We start from the raw sequence: 25,073 nt of genomic DNA, 5'->3' as shown, positions 1-25,073 counted from the left end.
CCTCCGGGAAGGTAAGCGGGACTCCCGGGAATGTCACCGCTGGCTGAGGTTGGACAATGTGTTATTCAGCTCATACAGCGGATATGTTCATCACCCAGGAAAAATCAACATTCATCACCTGACGGAAATGACTGGTGCCCAAATCAATTGTCCGAGCTCATAAATGGCATCGCTGTATCGCTACTATACGAAGTAAAATATATAACAATTCTAGTATAGGAGAACCCTGACAGAGGGACAGATTCAGCTTCTCATGGCCAACACCATCCGTGAAAGGAGTCAGCCTGCAGATGTGTTGTTACATCAAGCGACCTCGGATCAAAACCGCGTAGCACAGCATGGTCTAGTAGTCCGATATAAAAAAGGCCTCTGTGTTCAATCAGTGGTCACGGTAGCTCTCCTCCCTCTCATATATCTTGTCAGCCTACAGCTTTGTTTTTACTAAGATATTGGGATACACTGCACACCATGGATGATCAGGACATACCTGTGGAATCCCACACCGATGTGTAAGGTACCTGTCAGTCCTTGAATGAGCTGCTCTAACTGTTCCTGTTTCTTGTAGATTGATTATTGGAGCCGGTCCGTCCGGACTCATGGCTGCGTATTGGATGGCTCGCTGTGGTGTCAAGGCCCGTGTTATTGATAAACGGAGCACGAAAGTGTTCGTAGGGCATGCGGATGGACTGCGTCCTCGCACGCTCGAGTTGTTTGATAGCATGGGGTTTCAGCATCGTGTTATGCACGAGGGGTCGATTTCGACTGAAGCAAATTTCTGGGTGTGTATGCCCATTCTCCTTGAAAGTGAGCGCAGACTGACATTTGATGAGCAAATAGGTACCAGGTGAGAGCGGAAAGCTTGCCCGAAAAGGTCCATTCAACATCTCCAGGGTTGATGAGTCGCCTTACCACAATACACGCTTGAACCAGGGCCGTATTGAGCGGTTCATTCTGGACAGTATCCAGGAACACTCTGATCTGGAAGTTGAACGCGATGTCATTGCCGAGTCTCTGAAGTACGATGAGAACCTAGAGAAAGACCCGGATTCATACCCCATCACGGTCAAGCTCCGCAATCAAGGAGAGGAAGCTTCGAATGTGCCGTGCGGTCCGAGCCAATCTGGCTCTGGAATTACTCGCAATGAATTGAAACGTCACGATTTGCTTCCCGATGACTGGGATGATCAGGCCCAGCAGAGTAACCGAAAGTCGAAGGTCGAAATAGTCAAAGCCAAGTACCTCATTGGGTGTGACGGCGCCCACAGCTGGACGAGAAAACAGTTAGATATCCCCGTAGAAGGCTCCAACACGGATCATATCTGGTCAGTATCTGTCACTATATCTCTGTCCCTATCTTCATCTGACATATAAATACAGGGGTGTGATAGACGTGCTACCTATTAGCGATTTCCGTAAGTGCCTCAACCCAATCCTTCCAAAAGAATTCACTAACTGAATATTCACAGCGGACATCCGCCGCGTAAGCATCGTCAGCAACGCCGCAGGCACAATCCTCATAATCCCACGTGAACGAGGCCTTGTCCGCTTCTACGTCCCAGTGCATGTCTGCGAAGCAAGCTCGACACCCCGCTTCGACCGCTCGACAATAGCACCAGAAGTGATCCGCACGCGCGTTCAAGCAATCCTCTCTCCGTTCACGTTCGACTTCCAAGCCTGTAGTTGGTGGACGGTGTATCAGGTGGGCCAGCGGATTGCAAGCAAGTTTACGAAGGGGGATCGTATTTTCCTTGCTGGTGATGCGGTGCATACTCATTCACCGAAGATGGGGCTTGGTATGAATATGAGTATGCAGGATGGGTTCAATGTTGGGTGGAAGATCGCGCTTGCGGTCGCGGGAACTGTTAAGCCTGAGATTTTGGCGACTTATAATCTTGAACGATATCCGCTCGCGGAGATGTTGCTTGAGTTTGATCGGCATTGGTCGCCTATGTTTACTGATCAGAAGCCTCCTGACGAAAAGGATACCAAGGCCGCTGCTATGTTTGATATTGCGGGGAAGTTTGAGGATTTTGCTGATGGGTGGAAAGTCTTTTACCCGGGTAGTCGTCTTATTTGCAAGCCTGGCTCCGAGGCTGTTGCTCGATATATTGTTCCTGGGGAGAGATTGAAGCCAGTCAAGCTTCGAAATCAGGCTGAAGGTGGTACTAAGTGGACAACGAGGCTGCTAGAAAGTGATGGGAGGTTCCGCATACTCGTTCTGGCTGGAGACATACGAAATCCGATGCAAAAGGGACGCCTTGAGACACTGTGTCAGGTTCTCACTGGGCAGTTGACATCGAAACAGTCTCCCTTGGATCGCTATGTTTCGATTCCTGGTTGCTATGACAGCCCTATCGACGTCGTCACCGTTCACAGTGCGCCGTGGAAGGAGTCTGAATTCTTTGACTTCCCGGAGATTCTGCGTCCCTTCGACCCGGTCCGAGGCTGGGCCTATGACAAAGTCTGGTGTGATGACTCTTGTATCTTTGACCGGTACTGTGATGGAACAGCGTATGAGAAATGGGGAGTCGATTGGGTCCTTGGGGCTCTGGTTGTTGTTCGCCCCGATCAGTATATTGGATGGGTTGGTGAATTGGGAGATGTGGATGAGATGACTGAGTACTTGGATAATATACTTGTCAGAAAGTAGACCAATTTTGTGACTAGGGAATAAGAATAGCACTGGTAGCATAAATTGGAGTAAATTGCGTTGACGTAAACACCTCGATGGTATACCAAATATGACGTTAACAAGAAATTGACATACAAGTACTAATACATGAACAGACTCTAACCACCCAAGCAACTATCTTCCATTCCCGTCGTCGCATTCACCACCCCATTTTTCCTACGCACGAGTCTCAGGCACAGTTGTCTCAGGCGCAGTTGTCCCATCCTCGCGCAACTCAGTAGTTGGATCAGCAATATGAGCCGACGCAGGCTGATCAGCTCCCTTGTCAAATGAGCCACGGATCACGCTCGGATCGGCAGGGAACTTGAACTTCGAACTGTTCCACGGCTTGACCTTCATGAGATACATAGTATCAATCTCCTCCAAGGTACGACCCTGTCCCTCAATAACGGCGACATAAACCAGACCGGCAGCAAGGAAAAGACATCCCGCAAAGACGTATCCAAAGCGGAAGTCGATTGCGCCGGTGATGAAGGGGGTGAAAAAGGCGAGAAGGAAGTTCCAGAGCCAGTTCGACGCTGTCGCGAGAGACATGGCTTTCGCTCGGTATTGGGAAGGATACAGCTCGGCGATGATGGTCCATACCATTGGCCCCCATGTACTGGCAAAGCCGAGGATGAAGAGACAGGCGAATACTACCATTACCACACCAGGGGTTTTGGTTGCTTGCGGGTTCGCGATATCGAGGGAGAAGTGGCCCACTGAGGCGAAAACCATGAAGCAAACAAACATCCACAGGGCACCGGCAATCAGAGAGCGACGGCGACCGTAGTGCTCAACCAGGTAGAGACCAAGGAAAGTCGTTCCAAAGTTTACGCCACCCAGAATCATCTGAGTCACGTAGCTGTTTTTGATACCGGCGCCTTGGAAGATGGTTGTTCCCTGGTATGGTGTTAGCTTGGGGTTGCCAATGCAAACTGTGAACGCGGCTTACATAGTAGAAGAAGTAGTTAGCACCTGTCAGCTGCTGCAGAGCTTGCAAGGCGACACCAACAGCCACCCGGTATGACATGGTCGGAGCACGGAACAGTTGAATCCAAGTGGCGTGCCCATGGCGCTTTTCATCCTCATACTTCTCTTTGATCTCATCAAACTCGATATGAAGAGCACGGTGGTTGCGAGGGACACCATAGATCTTGGAAAGCGTATCCATGGACTTCTCTACCTTGCCGTGACGGTAATCGTATCGCGGACTTTCTGGGAAGAACGCCATGCCAAGGCCGAGAACCAAGGCCCAGAGGTATGTGATACCCATTGGAATACGCCACGAGCTGGTGTTGGCATTGGCTTCGGTTCCAAAATTGATGCAGTTGGCAACGAAGATACCAAGCGTGATGAACAACTGATAGGTACTGCGGATAGTCAGAAATCATTCTATGCAATGTCTCTGGTCAACATACCTAATGAGCGATCCTCGAATATGACGCGGTCCCGACTCGGCTTGATACATGGGAACCAACAGCGATATAGCACCCACGCCAAGTCCAGCGACCCAACGGCCTATGGCGACCTGGTACCACTTTCCATCGGGTGCGGTGATTTGAACGGTGACTCCAATACACACTACCGCACACCAGCCACTAATGCACCATTTCCGTCCCACGCGATCGGCAATTGGGGCAGCGACCAAAGCTCCCATCAGTGTACCAATCGACAACTATTTATTTGTTAGTATGCGAACAAGAATTGATAACCGACACAGTACTTACCAAAGCAACGATGAGACCCGAGCGCACATGACTGAATGTATACTTGCCATCAGGTTGGAGTTGACCATATCGCTGTAGGAAATTGGGCATCTCAAGGAAACCCGAGATCTGACCAGTATCATAACCGAAAAGGAAACCTCCCATAGAGACGAAGACGCCCATAATGAATGAGCGCCAGGTCAGGAGGGGGACGGGCGTGTCGACGACATCGCCAGGACCTTTCTCGTGTTCATGGGTAGATACCGACTCCCTAGGGGCCTCGGAGGTCGCATAGAGGTCCTGCGGACGTTTTTGAAACACTTTCTTGAACATAGCGCCAGGGAGTAGTGAGTATAGTAGAATCTACTCGATAATAGAGTTTACCAACTCTTCCTAGAAGCGCCGGATCATCTCCCTCTTATACTGTGCCTGACCAAGAAAGCCAAGACTGGGCAGTAGGCACTGACGACAGCCCAGAAACCTGCATTTCTTGGACAGTTGAACCATGATAATGAGGCAAGTGCGCCAAACCTCAAACCGATGACACGTTGATTTCACGAGTCGTGTGGGACTGACAGCCGGCGGTTATGTCCGTGAGCCACGAGAGAATCTGGGGAAGTGACCTCGCATTTGGCAGGTCGACCAGTCCACCCGTGGGTCGGAAGCTCTCCACGACTCCAGACTGTCCAGGTTCTGCAGGTTCTGTAGGTTCTGCAGCAAAAGTGTGGGTGGCGCGGAAGTCTCGGCCTGATGGCTCGTGATCATTTCGAGCTCTGCTTTGAGTGATGAAATCGGTGGCAGCCAATACCACAGCTTGGGTTTCGCCTCCGACCATTGACCGCCAGCCAACTAGAATCCCTGGTTTGGGCCTACTTTGCTTGAACATGATTTTCCCGGTGGTTTCCGCCAATTTCTTGGGGCTGCATGTGGTCTGAACTCCGTCTCGCATTCCTGGGGATGTCGTGAGGACGATGAAGGTCAAGGCCGGCCTGTAGAAGCAGACCTCAGGCATCACTTTTGGCCTCAGGCAGAATCCCTTCTATGAACGAGCTCAAATCTGCGGAATGATAGAAACCTGCAAACAGGGATCTTTTATTCGGCTGCTCTCTAATGTGTATATAGAAAATCAAGGCTTCGATTCATTTGTCAATACTAATAGTCAGGGACGGATACCGCGCTTGACCTCAATCGAATTGAATCTACTGAACTATTCAACCAGAATGTCCTTGAAATCTCCCTTTTTCTCTCCATTCAATAAACCATACTCTGGTCACAAATATTATTTCAGTCGAATTGTTGAACAGGAAGAGCCTGAACCTCATCCTCATTTCCCCGCCATTCACCATCAGAGCCATGAATTTCCGTCACAGTCTGATTCTCGGTTGCAACATTCTTTCCCTGGATCTCACAATCGGAGTGCTCTACCTCAGCCACAGCCTTCCTGCAACGATAGTACATCGCAAATACAGAGGCAGGAACTCCAATAATCCACCATGTGAACATAATAGGAAGAGCTTGGTACAGCCGATTATTACATCCCCCCGACCAAATCTGCAACAAAACCTGATACGCCTCGTGAGAAGGAAGCGCATATTCCCAACGGAAGAAGGCAGGACTCATTTCGAATGGTGTGATTGTACTGGCGACGTTGAGGATAACCCATGTCAGGACGATGTATGGCATCCATTGGATCTCGACGAAGGCAGTGGTTATGTCGAAGAATAGGATGTTGATGTGCATGAGTAGCCAGAGGATCATCCAGGTTAGGGCGAAGTGGCTGCCAGTTTGGTGCCAGGTTTCGCGGTACGCCCAGATATAGCCTGTCATGCAGAGGGCTCCTACAAAGGTGTAGAGTATTGAGACTGTCAGGCGAAGCAGAGCGTTGGTTTTCCACGATAGCTTAGTGAATGCGTCGAAGACAGATCCGATTCCGTTCAAGGCTAGCATGTAGAAAAACTGTTGGACTATGGGCATCGCCATGGAGATTGTGTTGTAGAATACCCTTGTTCCCTCTTCCGTCTCCTTGATGTTGATTTGCTCGGCTTGGATTGGGTCGGTGAATGCTTTCAGGGTGGCTGGAATAGAGAAATTGGCAGTGGTAGCCACTGAAGATCCATTGTTGTCGTAGTATGTTGACCGCGTGGTTTGAATCAGCTTCAAGAGGTTGCTGTAGACTACCGACTGTGAAAAGACCGGGTATCTCGCTCCATTCCAGACATAGGCGAGCGAAGTTGGCGTGGAAGCACCAGACTCCAATGCAGATGTCAAATTGACCGATCCATCTGACTTCGCGTAGATGGCACCCCAGTATTTACCACGACACACGGCGTCTCGAATATCACTCGGCTGCGGATATTCGCTGGGGGCGACTTCGTGTAGAGTTGGAAAGCTGTCTCCTCGTAGATCCTGGTACGCGTCTGAAACCGACTTGCCGATGACCCCTCCGTCATAGTCGACATACAGAACTTTGAAGTTGTGGGAGCGAGTGAGACTTCGATATTGTGTCGCATGGAGATAGCACATATTCAGTAAGAACAAGAGCTGCAACAAGACAAATGTCACTATTATGGCCGGCAAGAAGCCCGACTTCATTCTTGTAAATGGCCCCATCATTGCCTGGAGTTGAATCAGCCAAAAGTGATGATCAGGGATGGTTGGGAGAGAGGTGATTTATAGATTTTCTCGGAACACGATCCCTGTCATACTGAGCAATTTACGTGTGTCTCATCAAATATACCCTCCGTGATGTGCTGCTGATGTACAACATGTCATAATTTCATTTTGAGGTCAAGTACTCATACTTCTGACCAATCACAGGGTTGGAAAGGCTGATCATCCGCTGACACAGCGGCTTAATGCCCACAGGCCGGATTGTGATTGTCGCCAGGCTGGGAAGTATAGTGGACTTATTTGCCTTCTTTGAGCTATAGCTTGGCTATATCTATCTTTACTAACATTTTCTTTGTATACACCTATCAAGTGCCAAGTAACCTTGGAACCAATTTGCATATTCAAAGTCATCAAATTCATATCCATCAGTACGCATGAGTCCTAGACAGTACCTAACCATCCTCGCCTTAGCAGAAGCTATATACCAGGCATGCCAGCCACAATAACAATGTCAAAAGCACATATTTCCAAAGAGACATAAAGGCAAATAAATGGACAAAAATCAAAGATTGAACGCCTTCACAGGTATCATTAGAACAAAATCCCTTAAATCCTTCCCAAAACCCCTTTGTGACTCTTGAATGATTAAAGCATTCAAATGGCCAGCCGTCGGTCCCAACCATTTACCAACGAGAACTCATCGAATCCGTCATCGGCTTTGTCTTCGCCTGGCATGGAAAAGGCGTTGAAAGGATTCAGTGTGTTAATATCCTCGGGATAGACCTTGACATCTGTATACGGGGCCAGGGTATCATCCATGCTTCCCATACTCTCGCCCGAGTAACTGAGCACGCTCTGCGTCGCATGTTCTTGCGCAGAAGGGAATTCACCGCTACTAGCTGACCAGGATTTGGGGGACAAATCCTGGAGTTCGTTCGGTGGCGGAATGGCTGGCGGGTCCTCCATGGGTTTGCGACTGCATTCGGCTGTGATCGAGGCAAAGGGGCCTGAGTCTTCACCACAGTCTTTGCCACCATAAATCCCTGTGAAGATGTTGGAGTAGCCGCGGTCCATGTCGCTGAGTACGTATTCCCAGTCGGCCATTGTAAGAGCGCCGGGGGCTGGCTCGGAGGGTGTTGAGCAAGACATTGACCGGTGATGCTCGTAGTTCATTGGTGCGGCCGAGGCGAGGTCGAGAGGAGAGTGGTCTTTGTCGGTGAGGAATGCAGGGGTAAGGTGGTCGTGCTGTGCAGGTGAAAGGCTGCTCCAGCTCGGCGAGCGGAGGGATTGGGCGACGAGTGGGGGAGTTGCGCCAGAGATGGTGTTCCGGCGGGAGGCTTGGGGTGAGCCTTGCTTGGGCTGGTCGCGAGCAGCGCTGGTAAGACGCGACTTCAAAGCTTGCAAGTGCTTCTTGGGGGATTTGAGTGGCTTGTGTGTCGGCGCACCCATCTCATGGGAAGCCTTGTCGGATGATGGCCGTTTGCTGTCATCCAGTAAAACCAGGGTGCTTGACAGGCTGTCGAATTCAGCAGCTGCCGCAGAGAACTCTGTTTGAAGTTGTCCCCTAGCGGTACCAAGCAACTTCTGAGTCTCCTTGCCGAGTTTGCTATCGCGCTTCACACCAAGCATCTGCCACAGGAGCCCAAGTCCAGAAAAGAACATCAACTCTTTGCGGTTGATACTGAAAGAGAGACAGAGGCGTCTTTCATCGAGAAGCTCAAGAATCTGAATGATGTGCTTGGCCGAATCGGACAGTGCCAGGACGGACGGAGAGCGAAGACTCTCGTCTGCGAAACACACGGCCGGACGGTGGATCAAAGATCTGATGAAATAGTAGACAAGAGACTATATGGGGTCAGTATTGTTTACCTGTATTAAGTAAGGAATTGGACTTACCAGGAGGGGGGAACGGCTGCTAGTGACGTTCGTGCTAGGCTTATCTTGGCTAAACTCGAGACGGAGATGGCAAGGCAGTGTTTGCAGCCACTCGTCCAACTGTCCTGCAACGGAGCGCATCTTTGAAACGGATACATCGTATCCGGACTTGGAGGAGAACATGTCCTCCAAAGCCTTGTTTAGGATTCTGGAAGCCCCGAACAATGCAATAGCACTAGAGATGCGGGTGGATTCACCAGGAAGGGTTGGCAGGAACCCAGTCTCGGTGACATTTTCATCGTCCACGTCAACCGGATACTCTATCCGGATGTCATCCTCGCGCAAGAGAACAGGCATTCCAGTAAGAGCGGAGCAGAAACTATATCATGTGTTAGCTGACTGTCATCGCTGTATAGCACATGTGACGTACCGATCCAGAACATATTGAGACCAGAAAACCTTCTTGCGAGTCTCATCTTCAAGAGGATTGATTGAGGTCTCTGGATTTTCGTGCAGGCCCAACTGGTGGCAAATGTCTACACCAAGAGCGCGGTAGCGAAGCAGAGTGCGATAATCGCCCTTTGTCATACAATAGATCTGACCAAGAGCAAAGCACTGCAGACTTGACAGGGAGGTCTCGCCCGAGAATGAATCAAGCATAGTCGACCAGTTCTCCTCGAAGAAGGTCGGGTCCTGGTTGGTTCTCGACTGCGAGGGATCAATTAGTATACCTTCAAATACGATGACGAACTGAACCTTACAATTGAAGAGAGCGCTGCAATACCGAAGATCAAATTCAACTGCGCCATGGCATGGGCATCGCGCTGAAGAGACTCGGTATTACTAAGGTACTGCTCATAGGTCTTCAAAATAGTCGGACGATGGACCACCGGGTACAGGGGAGCCCATTCTTGGAAGAAGATGTTGATCAGTTGATCAGAGACCAAGCGGGGTGGTGTTTTCACCGCTTGGCTAGGCTTGCCTCGAGATACCGAGGTAGACAATGCTGTCAGCGCCACCATGGGAATTCTAGTAGCAGACTTCCCCTGGCTAACAAGTCTGTCGGTGAATACGTCTGCGTAATTTAGTCAGCTTCGTCGTTCCTATTCTCGTGACACACGGCACATACTGGCAAATCCCTGGGTGGTAGAAAATCCCATGAACGGGTTCTGCGACTGCGGGGATGGGCGATTTGACGATCGCTCAACATGAATCACACCCTCCGACGATTCTGGGGGGCTTGATTTGGGCGTTGCGGCTACCGAGGGGGACCGCATCGATGCCGCTCGTTGCGGCGCGGGCGAAAACGAATGTATCCTTGACAAGACGTCGATCTTCTCGTCCTTTTCGTCCAACAGATCCTTCAAATCCTTGACTTCCGTCTCCAGACTTCTGACTCGTTCTTCCAATGACTCGGTATATCCACGGGGGAAGGCTCGGCGGCTGAGCTTGTCGCTAGTTCGGCATTCGAAGCCGACGTTGGCGCATTGTGAGCAGCAGGGGCGAACCCCATCGCAGCGGATCTTTTTGCTACGACAGCGGTCACAGGCTTGGGCGATGCGGCTCTGCGTGCCAGTGCCGCCGACCTTGATCACTTTCATGGGCAAGATACCAGGCATGTTGGGCAGAGTGGCACATGGGCCGAGGTTCGAGCTTTGAGTGGTGTTGACTTTCGCAACTTGTCAGTCAAGAGGACAAGCAGAACAGTGTAGAATATTAAGTGGCGTGAGGTTGAGATGTAAGAGAGAGAGAGAGAGAGGCGCCTGGGGAATGGGGGAAGTGCTGAGTCAGGTGGGGAACCGGGGGATACACCGGGGGCTGCCAATGAAGTTGTTGGTGAATCGTATCAACTCGCTCTACTTTTGACTCTACTTTTGACATTCACATTGCTCTGCTTAGTTTTCTCTCTCTTGGGTTACTCTAAGTGGTTCTGGGGAAACACACTTAGACTTGGACTCGGCTGGGGAGGGTGCGGCACATTAGGTCCTTGTGATTAAAGTGTATAGTCCGATCGTCGGTCACAGTTCAGCACAGTAACAGTTCAGCAAACTACCCAGATGTACACCTCTGAAGTCATCTTGCACTCATCCCCAGACTCCCACCCCAAATCTCAGAACTCAAACCGCAAATCCCGGTGGCAACGGTCATTTCCGGAACTGGGGAAGTCAGAATGCACCTATCACAGAGCAATAAAAGGGCCTTGGATCAGCCCAAGCGAGTTTTGCCCGAGAGAATCGCGAGAAAAGGGAACCATGGCTGTGAATGGGCGATCTTCTCCACTTGATTCTCAATATTGGGCTTGTTACTTGCTGTGTGCACATCTCTGCCGACTCATTAACCCGACTATACGCTCAGATACATTCGTTAATTTCGGGCGTCGCAATTCCAAGCCGGTCCAGCGGAGATCCAATGTGCGGCCTGCGACTTTCCCCGCATACATTCCTGACCCTGCCGATCACCTCAAATCACCCTTATTTTACTGTCTTGGATTCACTAGTTACTACAGGAAACGTCATAGTCGGGCTCTCTCTGTACCATTTTCGAGCTAGTGTCGATAGCGTGACGTCTCATCGAATAGAACTCAGGGCGAGGTGGTGCATGGATGGATCTTTTGGGGGGATCTGGGGACCCTTGGCTTGATGCTGATGCAGATGCAGATGCAAATGCAAATGCAGTTGCAGACTAAACCTAAGGGGGTTCTTCAAACGTGTACATCTGTACATGTATTGTAGAGTCGCAGATCAAAGTCTGGACATTCCGTTTCATGAAAAGTCCTCGACTTCCTCTGCCACTCCCGTTTGCTGGCTGAAATATGCTGCAACGCTGGCAGACCCTAACAACTCGGTTCGCTGATTATGGTTAGTGGGGGAATGAGGCGGGGGGAGAGTTCCAGCCTCAGACGCTGGGCGCATGAGATCACTTACCTGTTTGATGAGTTCTTCAACCGCCTTCTCCAGCAGATCGGCTTCGAGAACTCGGAACCGACTGATTAACTCGAAGATCTCTGGCCGGAAAAACGAGGTCAGGGCCACTTCATTCTCACGGAGGTTAGCGATGACTTCCTCCATCTGCTGTAGAAGAGAGAGCTGGGTCTCGAGTCGTTCAAGAAGTAGCACTGCAGCGCGAAGCTGGATGATGTCCCATAGAGGATCGGCGGCAAGAAGCTCTCGGAGATGATCGGGTGATTGGATCTTCTGGCCTTTCCAGGTTGTGTCGAGTTCCCTGCCGCCATCGGTTGTCTGTGCGAGGCCGAAATTAAGCCCGTCTTCCTCGTTCACACAGGCTATCCAAACAAGGGGGCTTTCCCATGTAAACCGTTGCTCTTCAGATCCCTGGGATGTGATGCGAATTCCACGGTTTTGTTGGCAGAATATTTTCTTTGCGAAACTGAGAGGGTCGTCTTCGGGCATGTCTATGTTGAGACACATCTCTCTGGCTTCGGTCGTGGCGCTGTCCAGGAATCCGTAGGAAAAGATCATTTCGGAAGCGGACTTTTCATCTCCGTATCTGCAATGCAGTGGTCAGCCCTGTTCTCATAGCAATCAATCAGAACATCTCGTGGACAACTCACGAGATGGTAACCTCCTCGCCAGGTAGCAGGCTCTTGCCCCATCGCAGCTGAAGAACTGCATTCCCATTCGAATCTGCATCATAGAGGGCCTTCGCTCCGTCTCCGCACACATGGTTGGCCATATCAATGCAAGGCACCATCGCAAGCCCACAGCCAGGGATATCCAACATGCGCGACCGATAGGCCGCATCGACATATTTCCAATCCTGGATCGTCAACGAGCCGTTCTCCTCGTCCCACCAGCTCTGCTGACACCACTTAATACCCTCCGTGGCTTGGCATAGATTCTCAAACTCCCGCTCGAGAGACATGAACTTGGCATCCAGGGCCTCGGCAAGTGAGGTTCCCCGGAACAACTCCTGTTCTTCCGTCGTATAAAATGTGGGCAGGGGAAATGACGGAGGCAGGAACTTGACGTATTCGGTCCATGGGTTGGAGACGCCGACATGCTCGTGTTTGGCGCGGAGATCGGGGCTGGTGTGTGATAGTTGGACCAGCAGGAATATCATGATAGCCCCTCTAGCTGTCTGTATATCTTAGTTGGGTTTCCGTTGTAGATAGGTGGTGCCGTGAGCTCCGGGTGAAGCAGCTCTTACCCTTCCGAAGTCGCCGATTGCCTCCAATACATCGCGTAGATACCGGTCGGATTTGGCATAGTTGTGGACTGCCTCTAGGGAGAGGACCAGGTCGGAAGGGATTTGGAGGAGGATTTCGGGCGTAGTATCGTTCTCGTCGCTGGACTTGGCTTCTGTCGCGACGATCGCGCTGCCTTTATCTGTACCATACTCGCTTGATCCGAGTTTCTGGAACGCGACGCCTTTCGCGACAATGCCATTGAGGCACTGCCAAGCTGGCAGAGTTTCGATCGGCAGATATTCGCGCTTCATGTTAAATTGAGGAGGAAGGAAAGTGATGATGAACGCATCTTATCGATAAGGCGGGCCCTAAGCCCTGTCCCAAACAGTTTTGCCTGAAGACGTCATAACGATGTATATAAGTTGGTCATCTCCTACCCTGACTTGTTTCTTCACTACACATCTCTACAATGACTCTGACACTTGTTACACGGCCAACATGGCGGCTTATTTTACCGTTACAATCAGCTTTGCCGCCAATTCTTTGTGCACCGAGCGTCCGACATTACTCCCTGAAGAAAGAGTGGAAGGGAAGCTCGACTGACGAACACACGGTCAAACGCTCAAAGAGGGGTGATACTGCAGATGTAGAATCTGATGCATCCATCGCCAGTATGAACGAAAGGAGGGTAAATGAAGGTGTTGCGGATGACGCCAAGTCCCAAGGGACGACAGAAAGAGGCGGAATGAAGCATGGGAAGAAGGCTAAGGAGGAACACCCCAAGGCACCAGAGCCGGTTATTGGAATGAATGATGAGCGTGCGCAGGTGAGCTATAAACCAGCAGTGTGAGTTTATATTTCTGACCATCTTCCAACTTGAAGAAAGGAGGTTAAGTCTCAGGTCCGCCTGGCTCTAGTCTGTTACTTGTCCTCAACACTGTACTTTTTAGTTCAAGTGGTAAAAAGAGATTGAAAAGGCTATCATAAGACATTTCCATTACTACTGTCATTTCATGGAGGCTGTACATAAATTGATTGGTCTACCGACCAACCTTGAATGAGAGAATCTGCAATGGCGGTTAGTTAAGGGATACTCTGGTTTAGAAATTGTCCACTTACGTCGTGTTTCCCAACTGCGACGATATCCTCCTCGGAGACTCTGGTTCCGCCAACTCCTTCAACGTAGTTGATAGGCACATCACCCATCACCTTGCGGGCAACATCACCAACTGTACTGTTTCTAAGAGATGTTAGTAGGACTCTATAAGGTGTCAACAGGGTCACTTACTTCTTGACTAGAACGCAGTCACGGAATACGGCTGTTCCATTTCCAGAGCTAAACGTTTGGACGTTCCGAACTGGGAACACTGGTACGAGACCCAGGAGCGCTGCTGCTCGAGAAAGACACTGGACAACTCCAGTAGATCCAAATCTGTACAGCACCATATCTTTCAGATTCTCAACCCGGCTGTTTGGGGGATCAGTAGATGTAACAGCTCTGGTATGCAGGTTGAACATACGTTTTCAATTTCTCGTCCATCTCTTTGAGACCACCACCATCTGGCTCACCCATTTCAATCAAATCTTCTCTTGTGTCCACAAACTCACTCCCTTCAATATATTTGATATAATCCTGCTTTGCCAGTCTGCGGAGAAAGACTTCGGATATAGCGGAGCAAAGCACAATGCTTTGGGGATCTTGCATCTTGGCAATTTTGCTGATATTCTATATTTTCATGTCAGCATGGCGAAAAGGCAAACCGGCGGGCCCTCATACCTTGTCTGCATCGGGGTGGTCGATCTTGTTCAAGGCAAACACCGTGGGGAATTTCTCGTCAATAAAGGCATTGACAACGACTTCTACCGTTTCATCTGACCACTCTTCCAAAGGTTCCTTAATGCCAGTCTTGTCGAGACACCGCGCAACTGTCTGCGACGTACTTCCGTAACCAGCGAACTGTTTTTGTAATGTGTCCACGGCGTTTGACTCTATTAGGTGTCAGTTCCAGTCCATTGGGGAAACATTTCAGGGATCCACTGACTGATAGCAACGTGTCTCCGCTTAATCGATCCCCTAACAATTGAATGAGTATGGCTTCTTGGTACTCTTCTTAACCGCAAACATACCACTTCTCCATCAAGTTTCCTTGCACCCAGCGCACGATCTCTGATCGCAGCCACTCAATATCCACCGACGGATCGTATCCTCGAGTAGCTTTGCCTGTACAAATGTATCAACACTACGATTCAGCAGTTATGTCCAATCTCATCACACTGACCTTCAGCATCCGTGGTTCCACTCACGTCCACCACATGAATGAGAGCATCGGCATGACGCAGATCGTCCAAGAACTTGTTGCCGAGTCCGCGACCCTGATGCGCACCTGGCACAAGACCGGCAACGTCTAGCAATTCTATGGGGACGGAACGTCGCCCTTCGTGACAACCGCCATAGTTGGGCTGGCACCGGTCTGAAACATTGTGTCGCACGCATGGGCATTCAATTTGGAGATATCCGATGGCTCGCTGGGGGTCAATGGTTGTGAAGCTATGAGGTGTCAACAGAGCTGCGAGTCACTTCGATAAGACGGGGCTACTCGGGCAGAGCAGTCGGAGCGCACGTACGGGAAGTTTCCTGTCAGGGCAAGATATTAGCTTTTGATCGCAATAACTCAGCACGGAATTAATCCAACTTACCAACTTTTGAAGTCGCGTCGGTCAAACTGTTCAATGTTGTGGACTTTCCACTTGACGGCTGTATGCCCCTCGCGTCTGCGGTCAGTGGGGTGATAGTGCGATGGATGGGCGACGACGGACCTTTCCCACCAGCCCGATCAGCGGATCTCGAGGCATATTGAAGTATCTGTGTATCGACAAGCAGGGAGATCCTCAAAAAAACACAATGACCAGATTCGCCGAGTCTCTACAGGTCTTGGTGTCCAAAGTCTTCGATAAGAAACATTTTCTGCCATGTCAAATAGGAAGGCGGTGATATACTTGCAAGCTATTACATGCCATTTTGGGACGCCGATATTATTTACGTCTAACATTTTCGGGCTTGAATCGCAAAATATTGGAGTACTCAAGCTCCGGAATATCCTATAGTACAAAAATACTCCAATTGCACATGGATGTCAGGTGTGATAAATATGTGGTTCGCATAAGTGGCTACTTATATTCCGATTGTCACTGCACACTCCTAACATCAATGTGATAAAGACATCGCGAACAATCCAGAGCAATCGGTGCCTGACATTGACATGGTTAAGAGGCTACTAGATGTGACCTCTTGCTTGCTTCAGCACTTGAGGTTCGATATGACAATCTATACGCGATACTGGAGTCCTGACCGGGGTCTTCCAAGAGGTTCTTTGATCTGTTCACTATCTGCCAGCGGACAAAGATACTGCACTCAGTATGCACTGGCATGGGAACAAAACTTTGAACTCTACTTAGAATTACTTCATTGTGAGTTCGATTACAATGGACCGAGCATACTCCGTACAGGTTCCAGGTAATGAGAAAGGGACAATCATATCCAGCGGAACTATGGCATAGTACCTGTTGGAGTTTCAATCCCTCGATTTCCACTTCGTTCTCTTGAGATATCTGAATGGTGATCAACAGATAAGATGCATCATACAATAGATTGCCACCTCGGTTGGCCCCCTCCGCTATGACGCTAATTCGATACCCAGGGATTTCCTTCTTTGCTGACGGCAGCTTCAGATCCCTGGTAGAGTCTGAATTCTCGGATGAAACATCGAATGGCTGGTTTCGATGGGAGATTCATACCCATGGCCCTGCCAGAATGTCGTCATAGTTTAAACGTCACCCATACTTGCCATTGGTGAAGAAGCAACTTATATAAATCCTTTTGGCCCTACATCTACAATTTCCTCTTCAGATTCAACTACCTTCTCTATCAAGCCTTAATACCTTACTATTTTCTACACATTTACAACCTCGCATTTCACATCAATCATCATGTCTGAGGCTACCTTCCACACCACTCGCCAGGACCTTCGCAAGCCGGAATCCAAGGTTTCCCGGTCTCATCATGGCAAGACCCCTGCCGACTCGGATGTCTCAAAGATGAAGGTGAATTACCATTGCCATACTATATTCAAAAGCCAGACCGCTAACATGCTCCTATAGTCAATCATCGACCAGAACACCGACAAGCCCGCAGAAATCGAGAATGCCAAAGCCAACTTGCCCTTGCCTAACCAGCCCCCAACGGCCAGTGACTGGAACTCTCTTGACCAGCGTACCACCGCTGTTGGCTCCGGCCGCTTCGAGCTCCCCCCTGATAACAGTGGTCTCCGTGAGGGCGCCACTGCTGGTAGCAGTGCCCGCGTTGATGGTCAGGAGCTCCACCAGTCCACTGCCCCTGGCAACAAGCTTGGCCGCCAGGGTGTTGAGGGACTTGACCACCTCCCCTCTGACGCTACGTCCCGTTAAATAAGTAAACGGGCTATGGATCTCATTATGTGTATGATAAGTCATTTTTGTGAAGTCATTATGAGCGACTGAATGAATTTCAAAACCTTCAATCCAATAAGCTATGTGCCAGTAATCCATCGTAAAGTTATCAATCATATCAATTAGCTCCGCAATGGTCGTGTGCTCAGAAAACTGTTGAACCGTGCAGATATAACCCGCTATGATTTCATAGACGGCAGGGTCTGGGCCCAGAAGCATCACAACTGTACTTAGTTTTTTTTCTGTAATGTCCAACCTAATTCTCAATCTTAACAGAAACACTTTTTCGAATTAGTTCTATCAAGAGTATACCTCGACTTCGAGGTGAAAATAAAGATGTTTGATATGTTTGCATCTCGAGTCTAGAGCTGACGTCAATCTCGCCTCCCTGATATAATCCAAGTCCAATCCGGTCTACAATATGTGGACCTCCAGTTCCCTGCCTTCCAGAAGCACAGGTAAATCACATCAGTGAGGAGCTTATACTCCACTGATTCCCTACTATCGGCATTGAGAACCGCCAAACAGAGCATCCTGAGCCAGACTTGGTTGTCAGTGGTTGACGTTACCGCGACTTGCTGATTCACAAGCACACACAATCAACCAGCGTAAAGATGACATCACGGTTCTTCGTTACTATCGATTTGCTTCTAAGAGCTTCAGATTCTACCAATATTACGATTCGGTCATAGCCCACTGCTTGCCTATATAGCCCTGCCATCACCATCGTCTATATCCTTCATCAATTAACACTCCACCTCTCTGCGAACAAAAGTTATCTTCATTACATACCAATTCTCAACTCCATTAAATTACTTTGATATCATCATGGATCTTCAAGGAACTCCTCTTCCTCACGGTGCCCGCGGCACCAAGGTCACCAACGACCGTGAAGCCACCCAGAACCCTATCGAGGAGCCCTCTGGCCCTATTCCCAATGACTCTCTTGCCGCCGACTCCGTCCGCCAGGGCGGTGCCTTCTCTCAGAACCGTGGTGCCGAGCCCATGGGTGTCTCAGGCTACCAGTCCACTGTGAACAACACCGACACCTCCGCTGCCCAAACTCTTCCTTCTGCCCCTGTCGGCAGTCTCCGCGAGAACCGCCAGGACCAGCAAAAGTACCCTGAGGCGCTCGGCGGCCAGGGTAACTTCCCCGGCACCCACCTGCCCGAGTCTGGCTACACCGGTGGCCCCACCGCTGCTAAGCATGAGATGGGCATCAACGCTGGCGAGTACTCTACCGCCAGCGGTAGTGGCCGTAGCCAGTACAATGCCGGTCAGGCTCCTTCCTACGTCAGTGATGTTACCGGCGACATCCAGCACCCCAAGCCTTATGGCCGCAACATCAAGGAAGGTGGCTTCCAGCCCAACGACGCTAAGAACGCCAGCTTCACCTCTGACATTGGTACCGACCAGGACCCTGGCCGCGAAGCTTTGAACAAGTTCCAGCGCAGCAACGCTGATACTTCTTTTAATGGACCTCGTCAGAAGGGTGTTGAAGGCCAGACTCCCTGGTCGCCCTTGGAGAGCGACCAGCGCGCCTAATCTATGACTTGAATGAATGCTCAAAATGTCTTTATGTTTGGAGATAGCAAGCGAGCGTGTTTGATTTTGAAGCTCGGCCCGGGGCTGATGCTATGATGATTTTTTTTTATGCATGCTTGGATTCTATACGATAGGACTTAAATGTGATCACATCAAGTATACGTTCCGCCTTCCAATACATATATATCTTATATGGAGGTAACAAATAATATATTAACATTAAGCTTTGATGCATGTATAAACAGGTAAACGTCAATTAACGTGCAAGTTTCAAGAAAGCTGATGACCCTCTTCGGAGTCTGAAGCAGAACTCAAATCAGAATCACTAAAAACGGACACTAGGTATTCATCATCATGCTCTATCTCTGAGCTGGACCTGATTCTCTCCGGTGGAACAACAACTGTGAATGGCACTGACTTCAAGTCATCCAAGCGCACACTTCCCTCCTCACCATGCTCAACTTCTTCTTCATCGTCAACTTGGGCCTCTCTCCGTGCCCAGAGATAACTCCCCAATTCGACCAATCCAATCGTAAAGATGGCAATCCAAACCATGACCAGTAGGATGATCACCGTCGTAAAGATTCCCGGAAGCGGATATCGGGGGGGAGTCGCGGTACTAGATCCCAAAGTCGGCAATGAGAAGCGGTAGGAGAAGAAGGAGACGGAATGGCCTGCTGAGGATGCGAGAGAGAACGATGCAGGCGTGGAATGGTTGGGGTCTTTGTTCAGGGCGTTTTTGGCGTGTAAATAGCTCAAGAGCTCGCTATAGTGGTTCTGTCTCTGTTCGGAAATTGAATTGATGGACGTTGATTCTTGTTCCTGCTTGTCTTGCATTTGACCGTCGTAGTGCTCATGCATTTGCTCGGGCATTATATCCAGTGTTGTTGGGACGAGGGCTGGGGAGGTTTTGTGTGTATAGGGATAGTTGTGTCCTCGCTCCGCTGCATGGTCATTTTGGTTGTTTGACCATGATGGGATCTATATGGAGGGCAATTTTAGTGACTCCATGGATCATGGAAGATTTAAGATTTGTTCACGTTGCGACACACCAGGTGATATTTAGCCTTTAGCGGCTCAGGCAATATATCAAGTCCCTCTTTTTCAAAAGCTTTCCATAATCCATGAGCCTTGGTGTCTTCGAATTGATCTGCTTTGACCCATTTACTAGTCAGAATAGGATAAGATGTCGTCGATTGAGTGACGGCAAAAAGAAATGCAATGAGTGCTAAAAATGAAGGGCGGTGGTGCATTGTGTCGAACCGGACATATAATGAGTGAATTGGCTTGAATAATATCTTTGGTATAACAAAAAGAGTGAATGTCACAACGTAGGAAGAGCGAGAATGTCAGTATCTTATATGGTTACCGAAGGACAGGGAAGCAAGGGCCGTGCCTTGAACACAAGGAATAAGCCGGGAAATCCATTCTCGAGTGCCTGGGATCTGTTCCTGGATCTAGGCAAAGACTACAGGATCCGAGGGCTTTTGATCGGATTTATCCACGGCTCTGCGTACGGTGATTGGCTCGGCTTGATAGCTGTCGCGTTCTGAATATGCACTTCATCCCTTGTTTGACGTGAAGATCGAGCGGTGCAGGGATTGCTCATTTTTCTCTGGAATGATAGCGCCACGGCTTTAATAGTCTATCCCACCATGCAAGGCTAATCTCAGCTCGGCTCTTTTTGTCTGTTGTGCAGAGTTTTGGAAATTTGAAATCCCTCTAGTAGATCCCACAAGCATACACCATACGATGGGCCCTAAATAGTAGATTGAACCTGTAGATGTTGAAGCACTGGATCGCTTCTAGTCGACATATTTCGCTTTTGCCAGAAGTAGATCTTGTAAAAAGAAAGGGGTGTTCCAAACTTTGATGCCATTGTATATACTTCGCTTGGTAAATCTCACATGCTATTAATGCTTCTTGCATATTGTAATTTGCCATATGACTGATTACATTGCACTAGGAAGTATATCTGGGCAGGTCTATTGGTAACTTACAGTTGCCAAGTTGCAATTACTCTCGCAACTCGGGGAGGGTCAGCGTCATCTGCCAACTTGTGCAACCTCATACTTATATCTGTGCCAATCCCAAGGTCTTGTGACATCAGACTACTCAAGAATATCCCCTCAACCACAATCAAGCACAACGTGGACCATGCAGGTCGCATCGCCGGGGCATTGCAGACTAACTATAGTTGGCATGGCCGGAACAGTACCAATCTCACTCCAACTTGGATCTACTTGGATTTGGAAGTCTGATGAGGTTGGTGATATCTCATTGAAATTCTTGCCTTTTTTCATACACCATTGAAATAACGCCGAGTTGCAGTACAAAGAGCAAATACAGAAAGATACCCATAGGCCGGACCCCAAAAGACATGCACTGTCTTACCAGACAGTATCAGAAACCTGTACAACCAGAGAACCCACTACCAGCAAAGTGTGGGATAGAGCAAATAACGAAAGGGAAAAAGGAACGAGTCAAGAACATTTTTAGACCTGGACCTTCTTGCACTCCTTCTGGGCCAAGCCAGCGAGCTCCTCGAATACCTTGGTGAACTCCTCATCATCTTCCTTCTTGCTCTTGCCGGAAGCCTTGGGGGTAACCATGACCACACTGGTGGGGCGCTTGGTAGCGGCAGAGGCACCGAGCTCGGCGCGGGAGGTGACGAAGACGTAGGGGATACCGTGGTCCTCGCAGAGAACGGGAATGTGGGAGATGACATCCATGGGGGAGATGTCGGCAGCGAGAACGACAACACCGCTGGGGACGGTGATGGCAGCGTTGGCAGCGGGGATGGGGGACTTGCGGAGAGCCTTGACGACCTCCTTGACACCACGCTTGAGAGACTTGTTGACGGCGGCTAGATATTCAAGTCAGCACAAATGCCCTGGTGATAGAAAATATATTGCGCAACAATGAAATCTGTAGGCCTGGACGATAATCCGAAGATCCGATAAAAATCGACCAGGCGCAACAATCACAAAAGTTTTAAGGCAAAAGCTGAGGAATAGTCCACATACCCTTCTTGACACTCTTCAGGACCTTCTTGGCCTGCTTGTCCTCAACCAGAGGGTTGGCGAAGGGCACAACGGCGCCAACGGGGCGGTCGACGGCCATGGCATCGACCTCAATGTCGCTCTTGACAGCGACAGCACCGGTCTGCTCGACACCCTCCATCTGGGAGGAGAGCTCCTTCTCTACCGCATCGACAAGAGCAGTCTTGTCCTTCTTTTCCTTCTTCTCCTTCTTGGGCTTGTGCACACCGTCCTTCTCCGCACGCTTCTCCTTCTTCTCAGCGCGGTCCTTCTTCTCGACCTTGTCCTTGCCCATAGTGACGGTTTTGGAGTGAAGCGAAAAGAATTGAGTAGAAACAGACGAGGAACCGAGGTGGGAGGAGTGGATTCGCTGGTGAAGTGGTGGACTGAGAATTCGATGCCGAAATCGAAATAATTTTTAAAATCACGCTAGGCCGTTTCGGGGAAGCTTGGCTGCTGACTAAGATCAAACAAGCCGCCCTCGACCTTGGACGCGATCTTCCATTGATAGCAATGGTGTTGCTTCGCTCATGTCAGATTAGACAGGAGACTCTGTGAGGCTCACAGTAGCTTTATTTTCATTGTGGGTTCCAGTGAGCCACCGCTCTTCTTTGAACATCAACTGATCCTGAACAGATGAGCAGCCCGAACAACCGACAGGCCTCCCAGCTCATTGCGGGATTTGGCTCGCCTACCCCTTTCAACGCACGAATGAGCATGCGACAGTCTATTCGCTTCCAAGAGTCGCAAGCTCAACTTAATCAGTCCACACATGGTGAGAACATACCCTACTCGGACGATGCGAGACACTGCAACGGGAACTGACTGCTTGATTCAGATACCGAGAAGGATGAGCTACGTGTGCAGCTAAGCACTCTCAGATATGAATTGGAAAATTTCAAACAAGAACGCGAACTAGAGGGGCTTCGCCATGAGAAAGAGATCCGAGACCTACAGGTGAAAGCAGATGCGGACTTTCGAAAGGCCCAGGTGAGCTGCGATGAGGTGTTTTCCACGTTTGAATTAAACTGACGATCTCTCGCCATAGGCAGCGGAATCCTCGAGCAATCGCGCAACCCACAAGAGTGATGCGCTCGCGAAAGAACTCAAAGAAACACAAGACCGGTCCTTGGATGCGAAAGCCGGATTTGAGCGAAAGATCAGAAGCCTTCAGGACGAGAACCAGAAATTGCAGGAGGAGTTTGGGGACACACAATCGCTGCTTTCCGACCAAGAACGGCAGTTTAAATATCAGATCAACGAGCTGGAGACCGTGCGCGCCTCTTTGCAAAGAACGATCGAAGAACTCCAGAATGACCTCGAAAATGCCCGGAGCATACAACAATCGACACAGGAAAAGCTCACCCAGCGTGAAGCTGACATTGCCGATCTCGAGGCCGCGAACATTCGACTCAAATCTGAAGGGAGCGACGCCGATGCCCTGACTGTGCTCAAGAGAGAACTTTCTCAACAGGTCAGCCACATCCGGGAGCTGGAGTTAACAAATCGAGACCAAAGTTCGGAATTGCGGAAACTACGGGAAATTTCAAAGTCTGTCGGGGTCATCGAAGAACAAAAGAGGTCACTGGAGATCAAACTCCAGCTGATGGACGGGGTGGAGGCCGAGCTCAATACAGCCCAAATTCAAAAGCAGATTCTTGAAGATGAGCGACAGACTTGGGCGAGCCTGTTGCAAGAGGGTGATCAGCCTGCAGAGCTTGACTCGCCAGAAGCCATTGTTAGAGCATTGACCCGGGGACGAATTGAGAACGCAAGCCTCACCGATCGTGTGGAAGTAGTGGAAGCCAAATTACTCAAAAAGGATGAGACTATCAGGTCTCTGGAAAAAGAGAAATCCGACCTGCAACAGGAACTGGAGAAGGCCCGTATTGCAGCCGCCACTGCTATTGCGGGTCCTGGTGCTGCAGAGGCTCGCGTTCGATCTCGTCTCGAGCGTCAGCGTGTGCTTGCCGTTAAAGAAGTTGAATACCTGCGCGCTCAACTGAAGACCTTCGACACGGACGAAGAGACCATGAACGGAGACCAGCCCCAATTCGATCAAAAGAAGTCAGAGCACATCGCCCAACTCGAAAAACTACTCGACGAGTATCGTGTTGAAATCCAGCAGACGCACGAAGAGCTTTCCAAACGCGAGGCACCAAAGGAAGATGACTCGCAAGCACGCGGTGTCAAGCGACCCCTATCTCCAGCCGATTCCGAGGCTGAAAGCGAGCGTATCGCCGTGCTCACTCGCAAGAATCGCAAACTCCAGGAACATATCGCCAAATCAGAACAGGCTTCCACTCTAGCTCGTCGCGAGCTCGACGCCGCCAAGTCACAGATCAAGCATCTGAAGTCCAAGTCCCGCACACGTGTGCTTGAGTTGCGCGATAACCCGACATCTCAGGTTGAGCAAATCAAAATGACCACCCTCACAACTCTCCAGACAGAGAACCGGGACCTTCTAGCACAGCTGCGCGGTGAGCGCACAGGAGCCAAGGTCGTCCCAGTCAGCGCTGTCGAGAGTATCAAGCTGGAAATGCAAGATATGGAACGTACCGTTGCAGACAAAGAAAAGCGCATGCGCCGCCTCAAGGAAATCTGGACTGCCAAGTCCTCCGAGTTCCGCGAAGCTGTTGCCTCCCTTCTTGGCTTCAAGCTCGATTTCCTTCCTAATGGTCGAGTGCGTGTCACTTCCATGTTCCATCTCTCCTCTGCGTACCGCCACGGTGACAGCGATGCCGCTTCGGACTCGGGTCCTGGTAGTATGGGCAATGGGGAAGAGAACTCCATTGTCTTTGATGGTGAGAACGGTACCATGAAGATCTCTGGCGGACCCAATAGTCTCTTCGCTATGGAAATTAAGCCACTCATCAAATTTTGGGTCGAGGAACGGAAGGATATTCCTTGTTTCCTCGCGGCAATGACCTTGGACTTTTATGATAAGACTACCCGCGCTGCTAGAATGTGATCTGTCTTGCCCATTTGGC

At 49.9% G+C, this 25,073-nt stretch overlaps 13 protein-coding genes across 13 annotated transcripts; 5 read left to right on the top strand and 8 right to left on the bottom strand.

Moving 5' to 3' along the window:
- Positions 1-468: 468 nt before the first annotated feature.
- On the top strand, positions 469-2,650 carry PENARI_c003G03351 (putative phenol 2-monooxygenase; the record flags this gene model as incomplete). Its single annotated transcript, XM_022628228.1, has 5 exons — positions 469-509; positions 566-779; positions 838-1,322; positions 1,378-1,412; positions 1,467-2,650. 5 exons carry the CDS (start codon positions 469-471, stop codon positions 2,648-2,650), a joined length of 1,959 nt encoding a protein of 652 aa, XP_022492045.1.
- Positions 2,651-2,848: 198 nt separating this feature from the next.
- On the bottom strand, positions 2,849-4,713 carry PENARI_c003G01262 (sugar porter family MFS transporter; the record flags this gene model as incomplete). The annotated part of the gene is made up of 4 exons (XM_022628084.1): positions 2,849-3,574; positions 3,627-4,044; positions 4,093-4,349; positions 4,402-4,713. The coding sequence occupies 4 exons, from the start codon at positions 4,711-4,713 to the stop codon at positions 2,849-2,851; spliced, it is 1,713 nt and encodes a 570-aa protein (XP_022491607.1).
- A 199-nt stretch (positions 4,714-4,912) lies between these two features.
- PENARI_c003G05753 (uncharacterized protein) lies at positions 4,913-5,392 on the bottom strand (the record flags this gene model as incomplete). Its single annotated transcript, XM_022628398.1, has 1 exon — positions 4,913-5,392. The coding sequence occupies one exon, from the start codon at positions 5,390-5,392 to the stop codon at positions 4,913-4,915; it is 480 nt and encodes a 159-aa protein (XP_022491615.1).
- Positions 5,393-5,664: 272 nt separating this feature from the next.
- On the bottom strand, positions 5,665-6,990 carry PENARI_c003G12484 (SNG1 family protein; the record flags this gene model as incomplete). Its single annotated transcript, XM_022628860.1, has 1 exon — positions 5,665-6,990. One exon carries the CDS (start codon positions 6,988-6,990, stop codon positions 5,665-5,667), a length of 1,326 nt encoding a protein of 441 aa, XP_022491805.1.
- A 654-nt stretch (positions 6,991-7,644) lies between these two features.
- facB (C6 transcription factor FacB/Cat8) lies at positions 7,645-10,484 on the bottom strand (the record flags this gene model as incomplete). Its single annotated transcript, XM_022628300.1, has 5 exons — positions 7,645-8,835; positions 8,887-9,244; positions 9,296-9,573; positions 9,627-9,940; positions 9,995-10,484. 5 exons carry the CDS (start codon positions 10,482-10,484, stop codon positions 7,645-7,647), a joined length of 2,631 nt encoding a protein of 876 aa, XP_022491294.1.
- A 1,143-nt stretch (positions 10,485-11,627) lies between these two features.
- Positions 11,628-13,323, bottom strand: PENARI_c003G09635 (SET domain-containing protein; the record flags this gene model as incomplete). The annotated part of the gene is made up of 4 exons (XM_022628674.1): positions 11,628-11,714; positions 11,790-12,372; positions 12,437-12,963; positions 13,033-13,323. The coding sequence occupies 4 exons, from the start codon at positions 13,321-13,323 to the stop codon at positions 11,628-11,630; spliced, it is 1,488 nt and encodes a 495-aa protein (XP_022491581.1).
- A 158-nt stretch (positions 13,324-13,481) lies between these two features.
- On the top strand, positions 13,482-13,906 carry PENARI_c003G00276 (uncharacterized protein; the record flags this gene model as incomplete). Its single annotated transcript, XM_022628014.1, has 2 exons — positions 13,482-13,830; positions 13,899-13,906. 2 exons carry the CDS (start codon positions 13,482-13,484, stop codon positions 13,904-13,906), a joined length of 357 nt encoding a protein of 118 aa, XP_022491453.1.
- Positions 13,907-14,052: 146 nt separating this feature from the next.
- PENARI_c003G02850 (Ygr210 GTPase family protein) lies at positions 14,053-15,865 on the bottom strand (the record flags this gene model as incomplete). Its single annotated transcript, XM_022628191.1, has 11 exons — positions 14,053-14,079; positions 14,132-14,246; positions 14,301-14,480; positions 14,533-14,738; positions 14,790-15,001; positions 15,055-15,086; positions 15,140-15,233; positions 15,292-15,560; positions 15,638-15,647; positions 15,710-15,767; positions 15,830-15,865. 11 exons carry the CDS (start codon positions 15,863-15,865, stop codon positions 14,053-14,055), a joined length of 1,239 nt encoding a protein of 412 aa, XP_022491982.1.
- Positions 15,866-16,999: 1,134 nt separating this feature from the next.
- Positions 17,000-17,476, top strand: PENARI_c003G07449 (uncharacterized protein; the record flags this gene model as incomplete). The annotated part of the gene is made up of 2 exons (XM_022628523.1): positions 17,000-17,113; positions 17,171-17,476. The coding sequence occupies 2 exons, from the start codon at positions 17,000-17,002 to the stop codon at positions 17,474-17,476; spliced, it is 420 nt and encodes a 139-aa protein (XP_022491934.1).
- Positions 17,477-18,325: 849 nt separating this feature from the next.
- PENARI_c003G01691 (uncharacterized protein) lies at positions 18,326-19,042 on the top strand (the record flags this gene model as incomplete). Its single annotated transcript, XM_022628116.1, has 1 exon — positions 18,326-19,042. One exon carries the CDS (start codon positions 18,326-18,328, stop codon positions 19,040-19,042), a length of 717 nt encoding a protein of 238 aa, XP_022491485.1.
- Positions 19,043-19,312: 270 nt separating this feature from the next.
- Positions 19,313-19,915, bottom strand: PENARI_c003G08240 (uncharacterized protein; the record flags this gene model as incomplete). Its single annotated transcript, XM_022628575.1, has 1 exon — positions 19,313-19,915. The coding sequence occupies one exon, from the start codon at positions 19,913-19,915 to the stop codon at positions 19,313-19,315; it is 603 nt and encodes a 200-aa protein (XP_022491458.1).
- Positions 19,916-21,537: 1,622 nt separating this feature from the next.
- PENARI_c003G01560 (uncharacterized protein) lies at positions 21,538-22,378 on the bottom strand (the record flags this gene model as incomplete). The annotated part of the gene is made up of 2 exons (XM_022628106.1): positions 21,538-21,908; positions 22,069-22,378. 2 exons carry the CDS (start codon positions 22,376-22,378, stop codon positions 21,538-21,540), a joined length of 681 nt encoding a protein of 226 aa, XP_022492005.1.
- Positions 22,379-22,719: 341 nt separating this feature from the next.
- PENARI_c003G08853 (coiled-coil domain-containing protein MAD1) lies at positions 22,720-25,054 on the top strand (the record flags this gene model as incomplete). The annotated part of the gene is made up of 3 exons (XM_022628615.1): positions 22,720-22,858; positions 22,922-23,073; positions 23,132-25,054. 3 exons carry the CDS (start codon positions 22,720-22,722, stop codon positions 25,052-25,054), a joined length of 2,214 nt encoding a protein of 737 aa, XP_022491389.1.
- Positions 25,055-25,073: the final 19 nt, after the last annotated feature.

Source organism: Penicillium arizonense, assembly GCF_001773325.1.
Source record: "Penicillium arizonense strain CBS 141311 chromosome Unknown PENARI_contig003, whole genome shotgun sequence".
Taxonomy (NCBI): domain Eukaryota; kingdom Fungi; phylum Ascomycota; class Eurotiomycetes; order Eurotiales; family Aspergillaceae; genus Penicillium; species Penicillium arizonense.
Note: the sequence above shows the minus strand (reverse complement) of the source record. Positions and strands in the feature narration are given on the sequence as shown.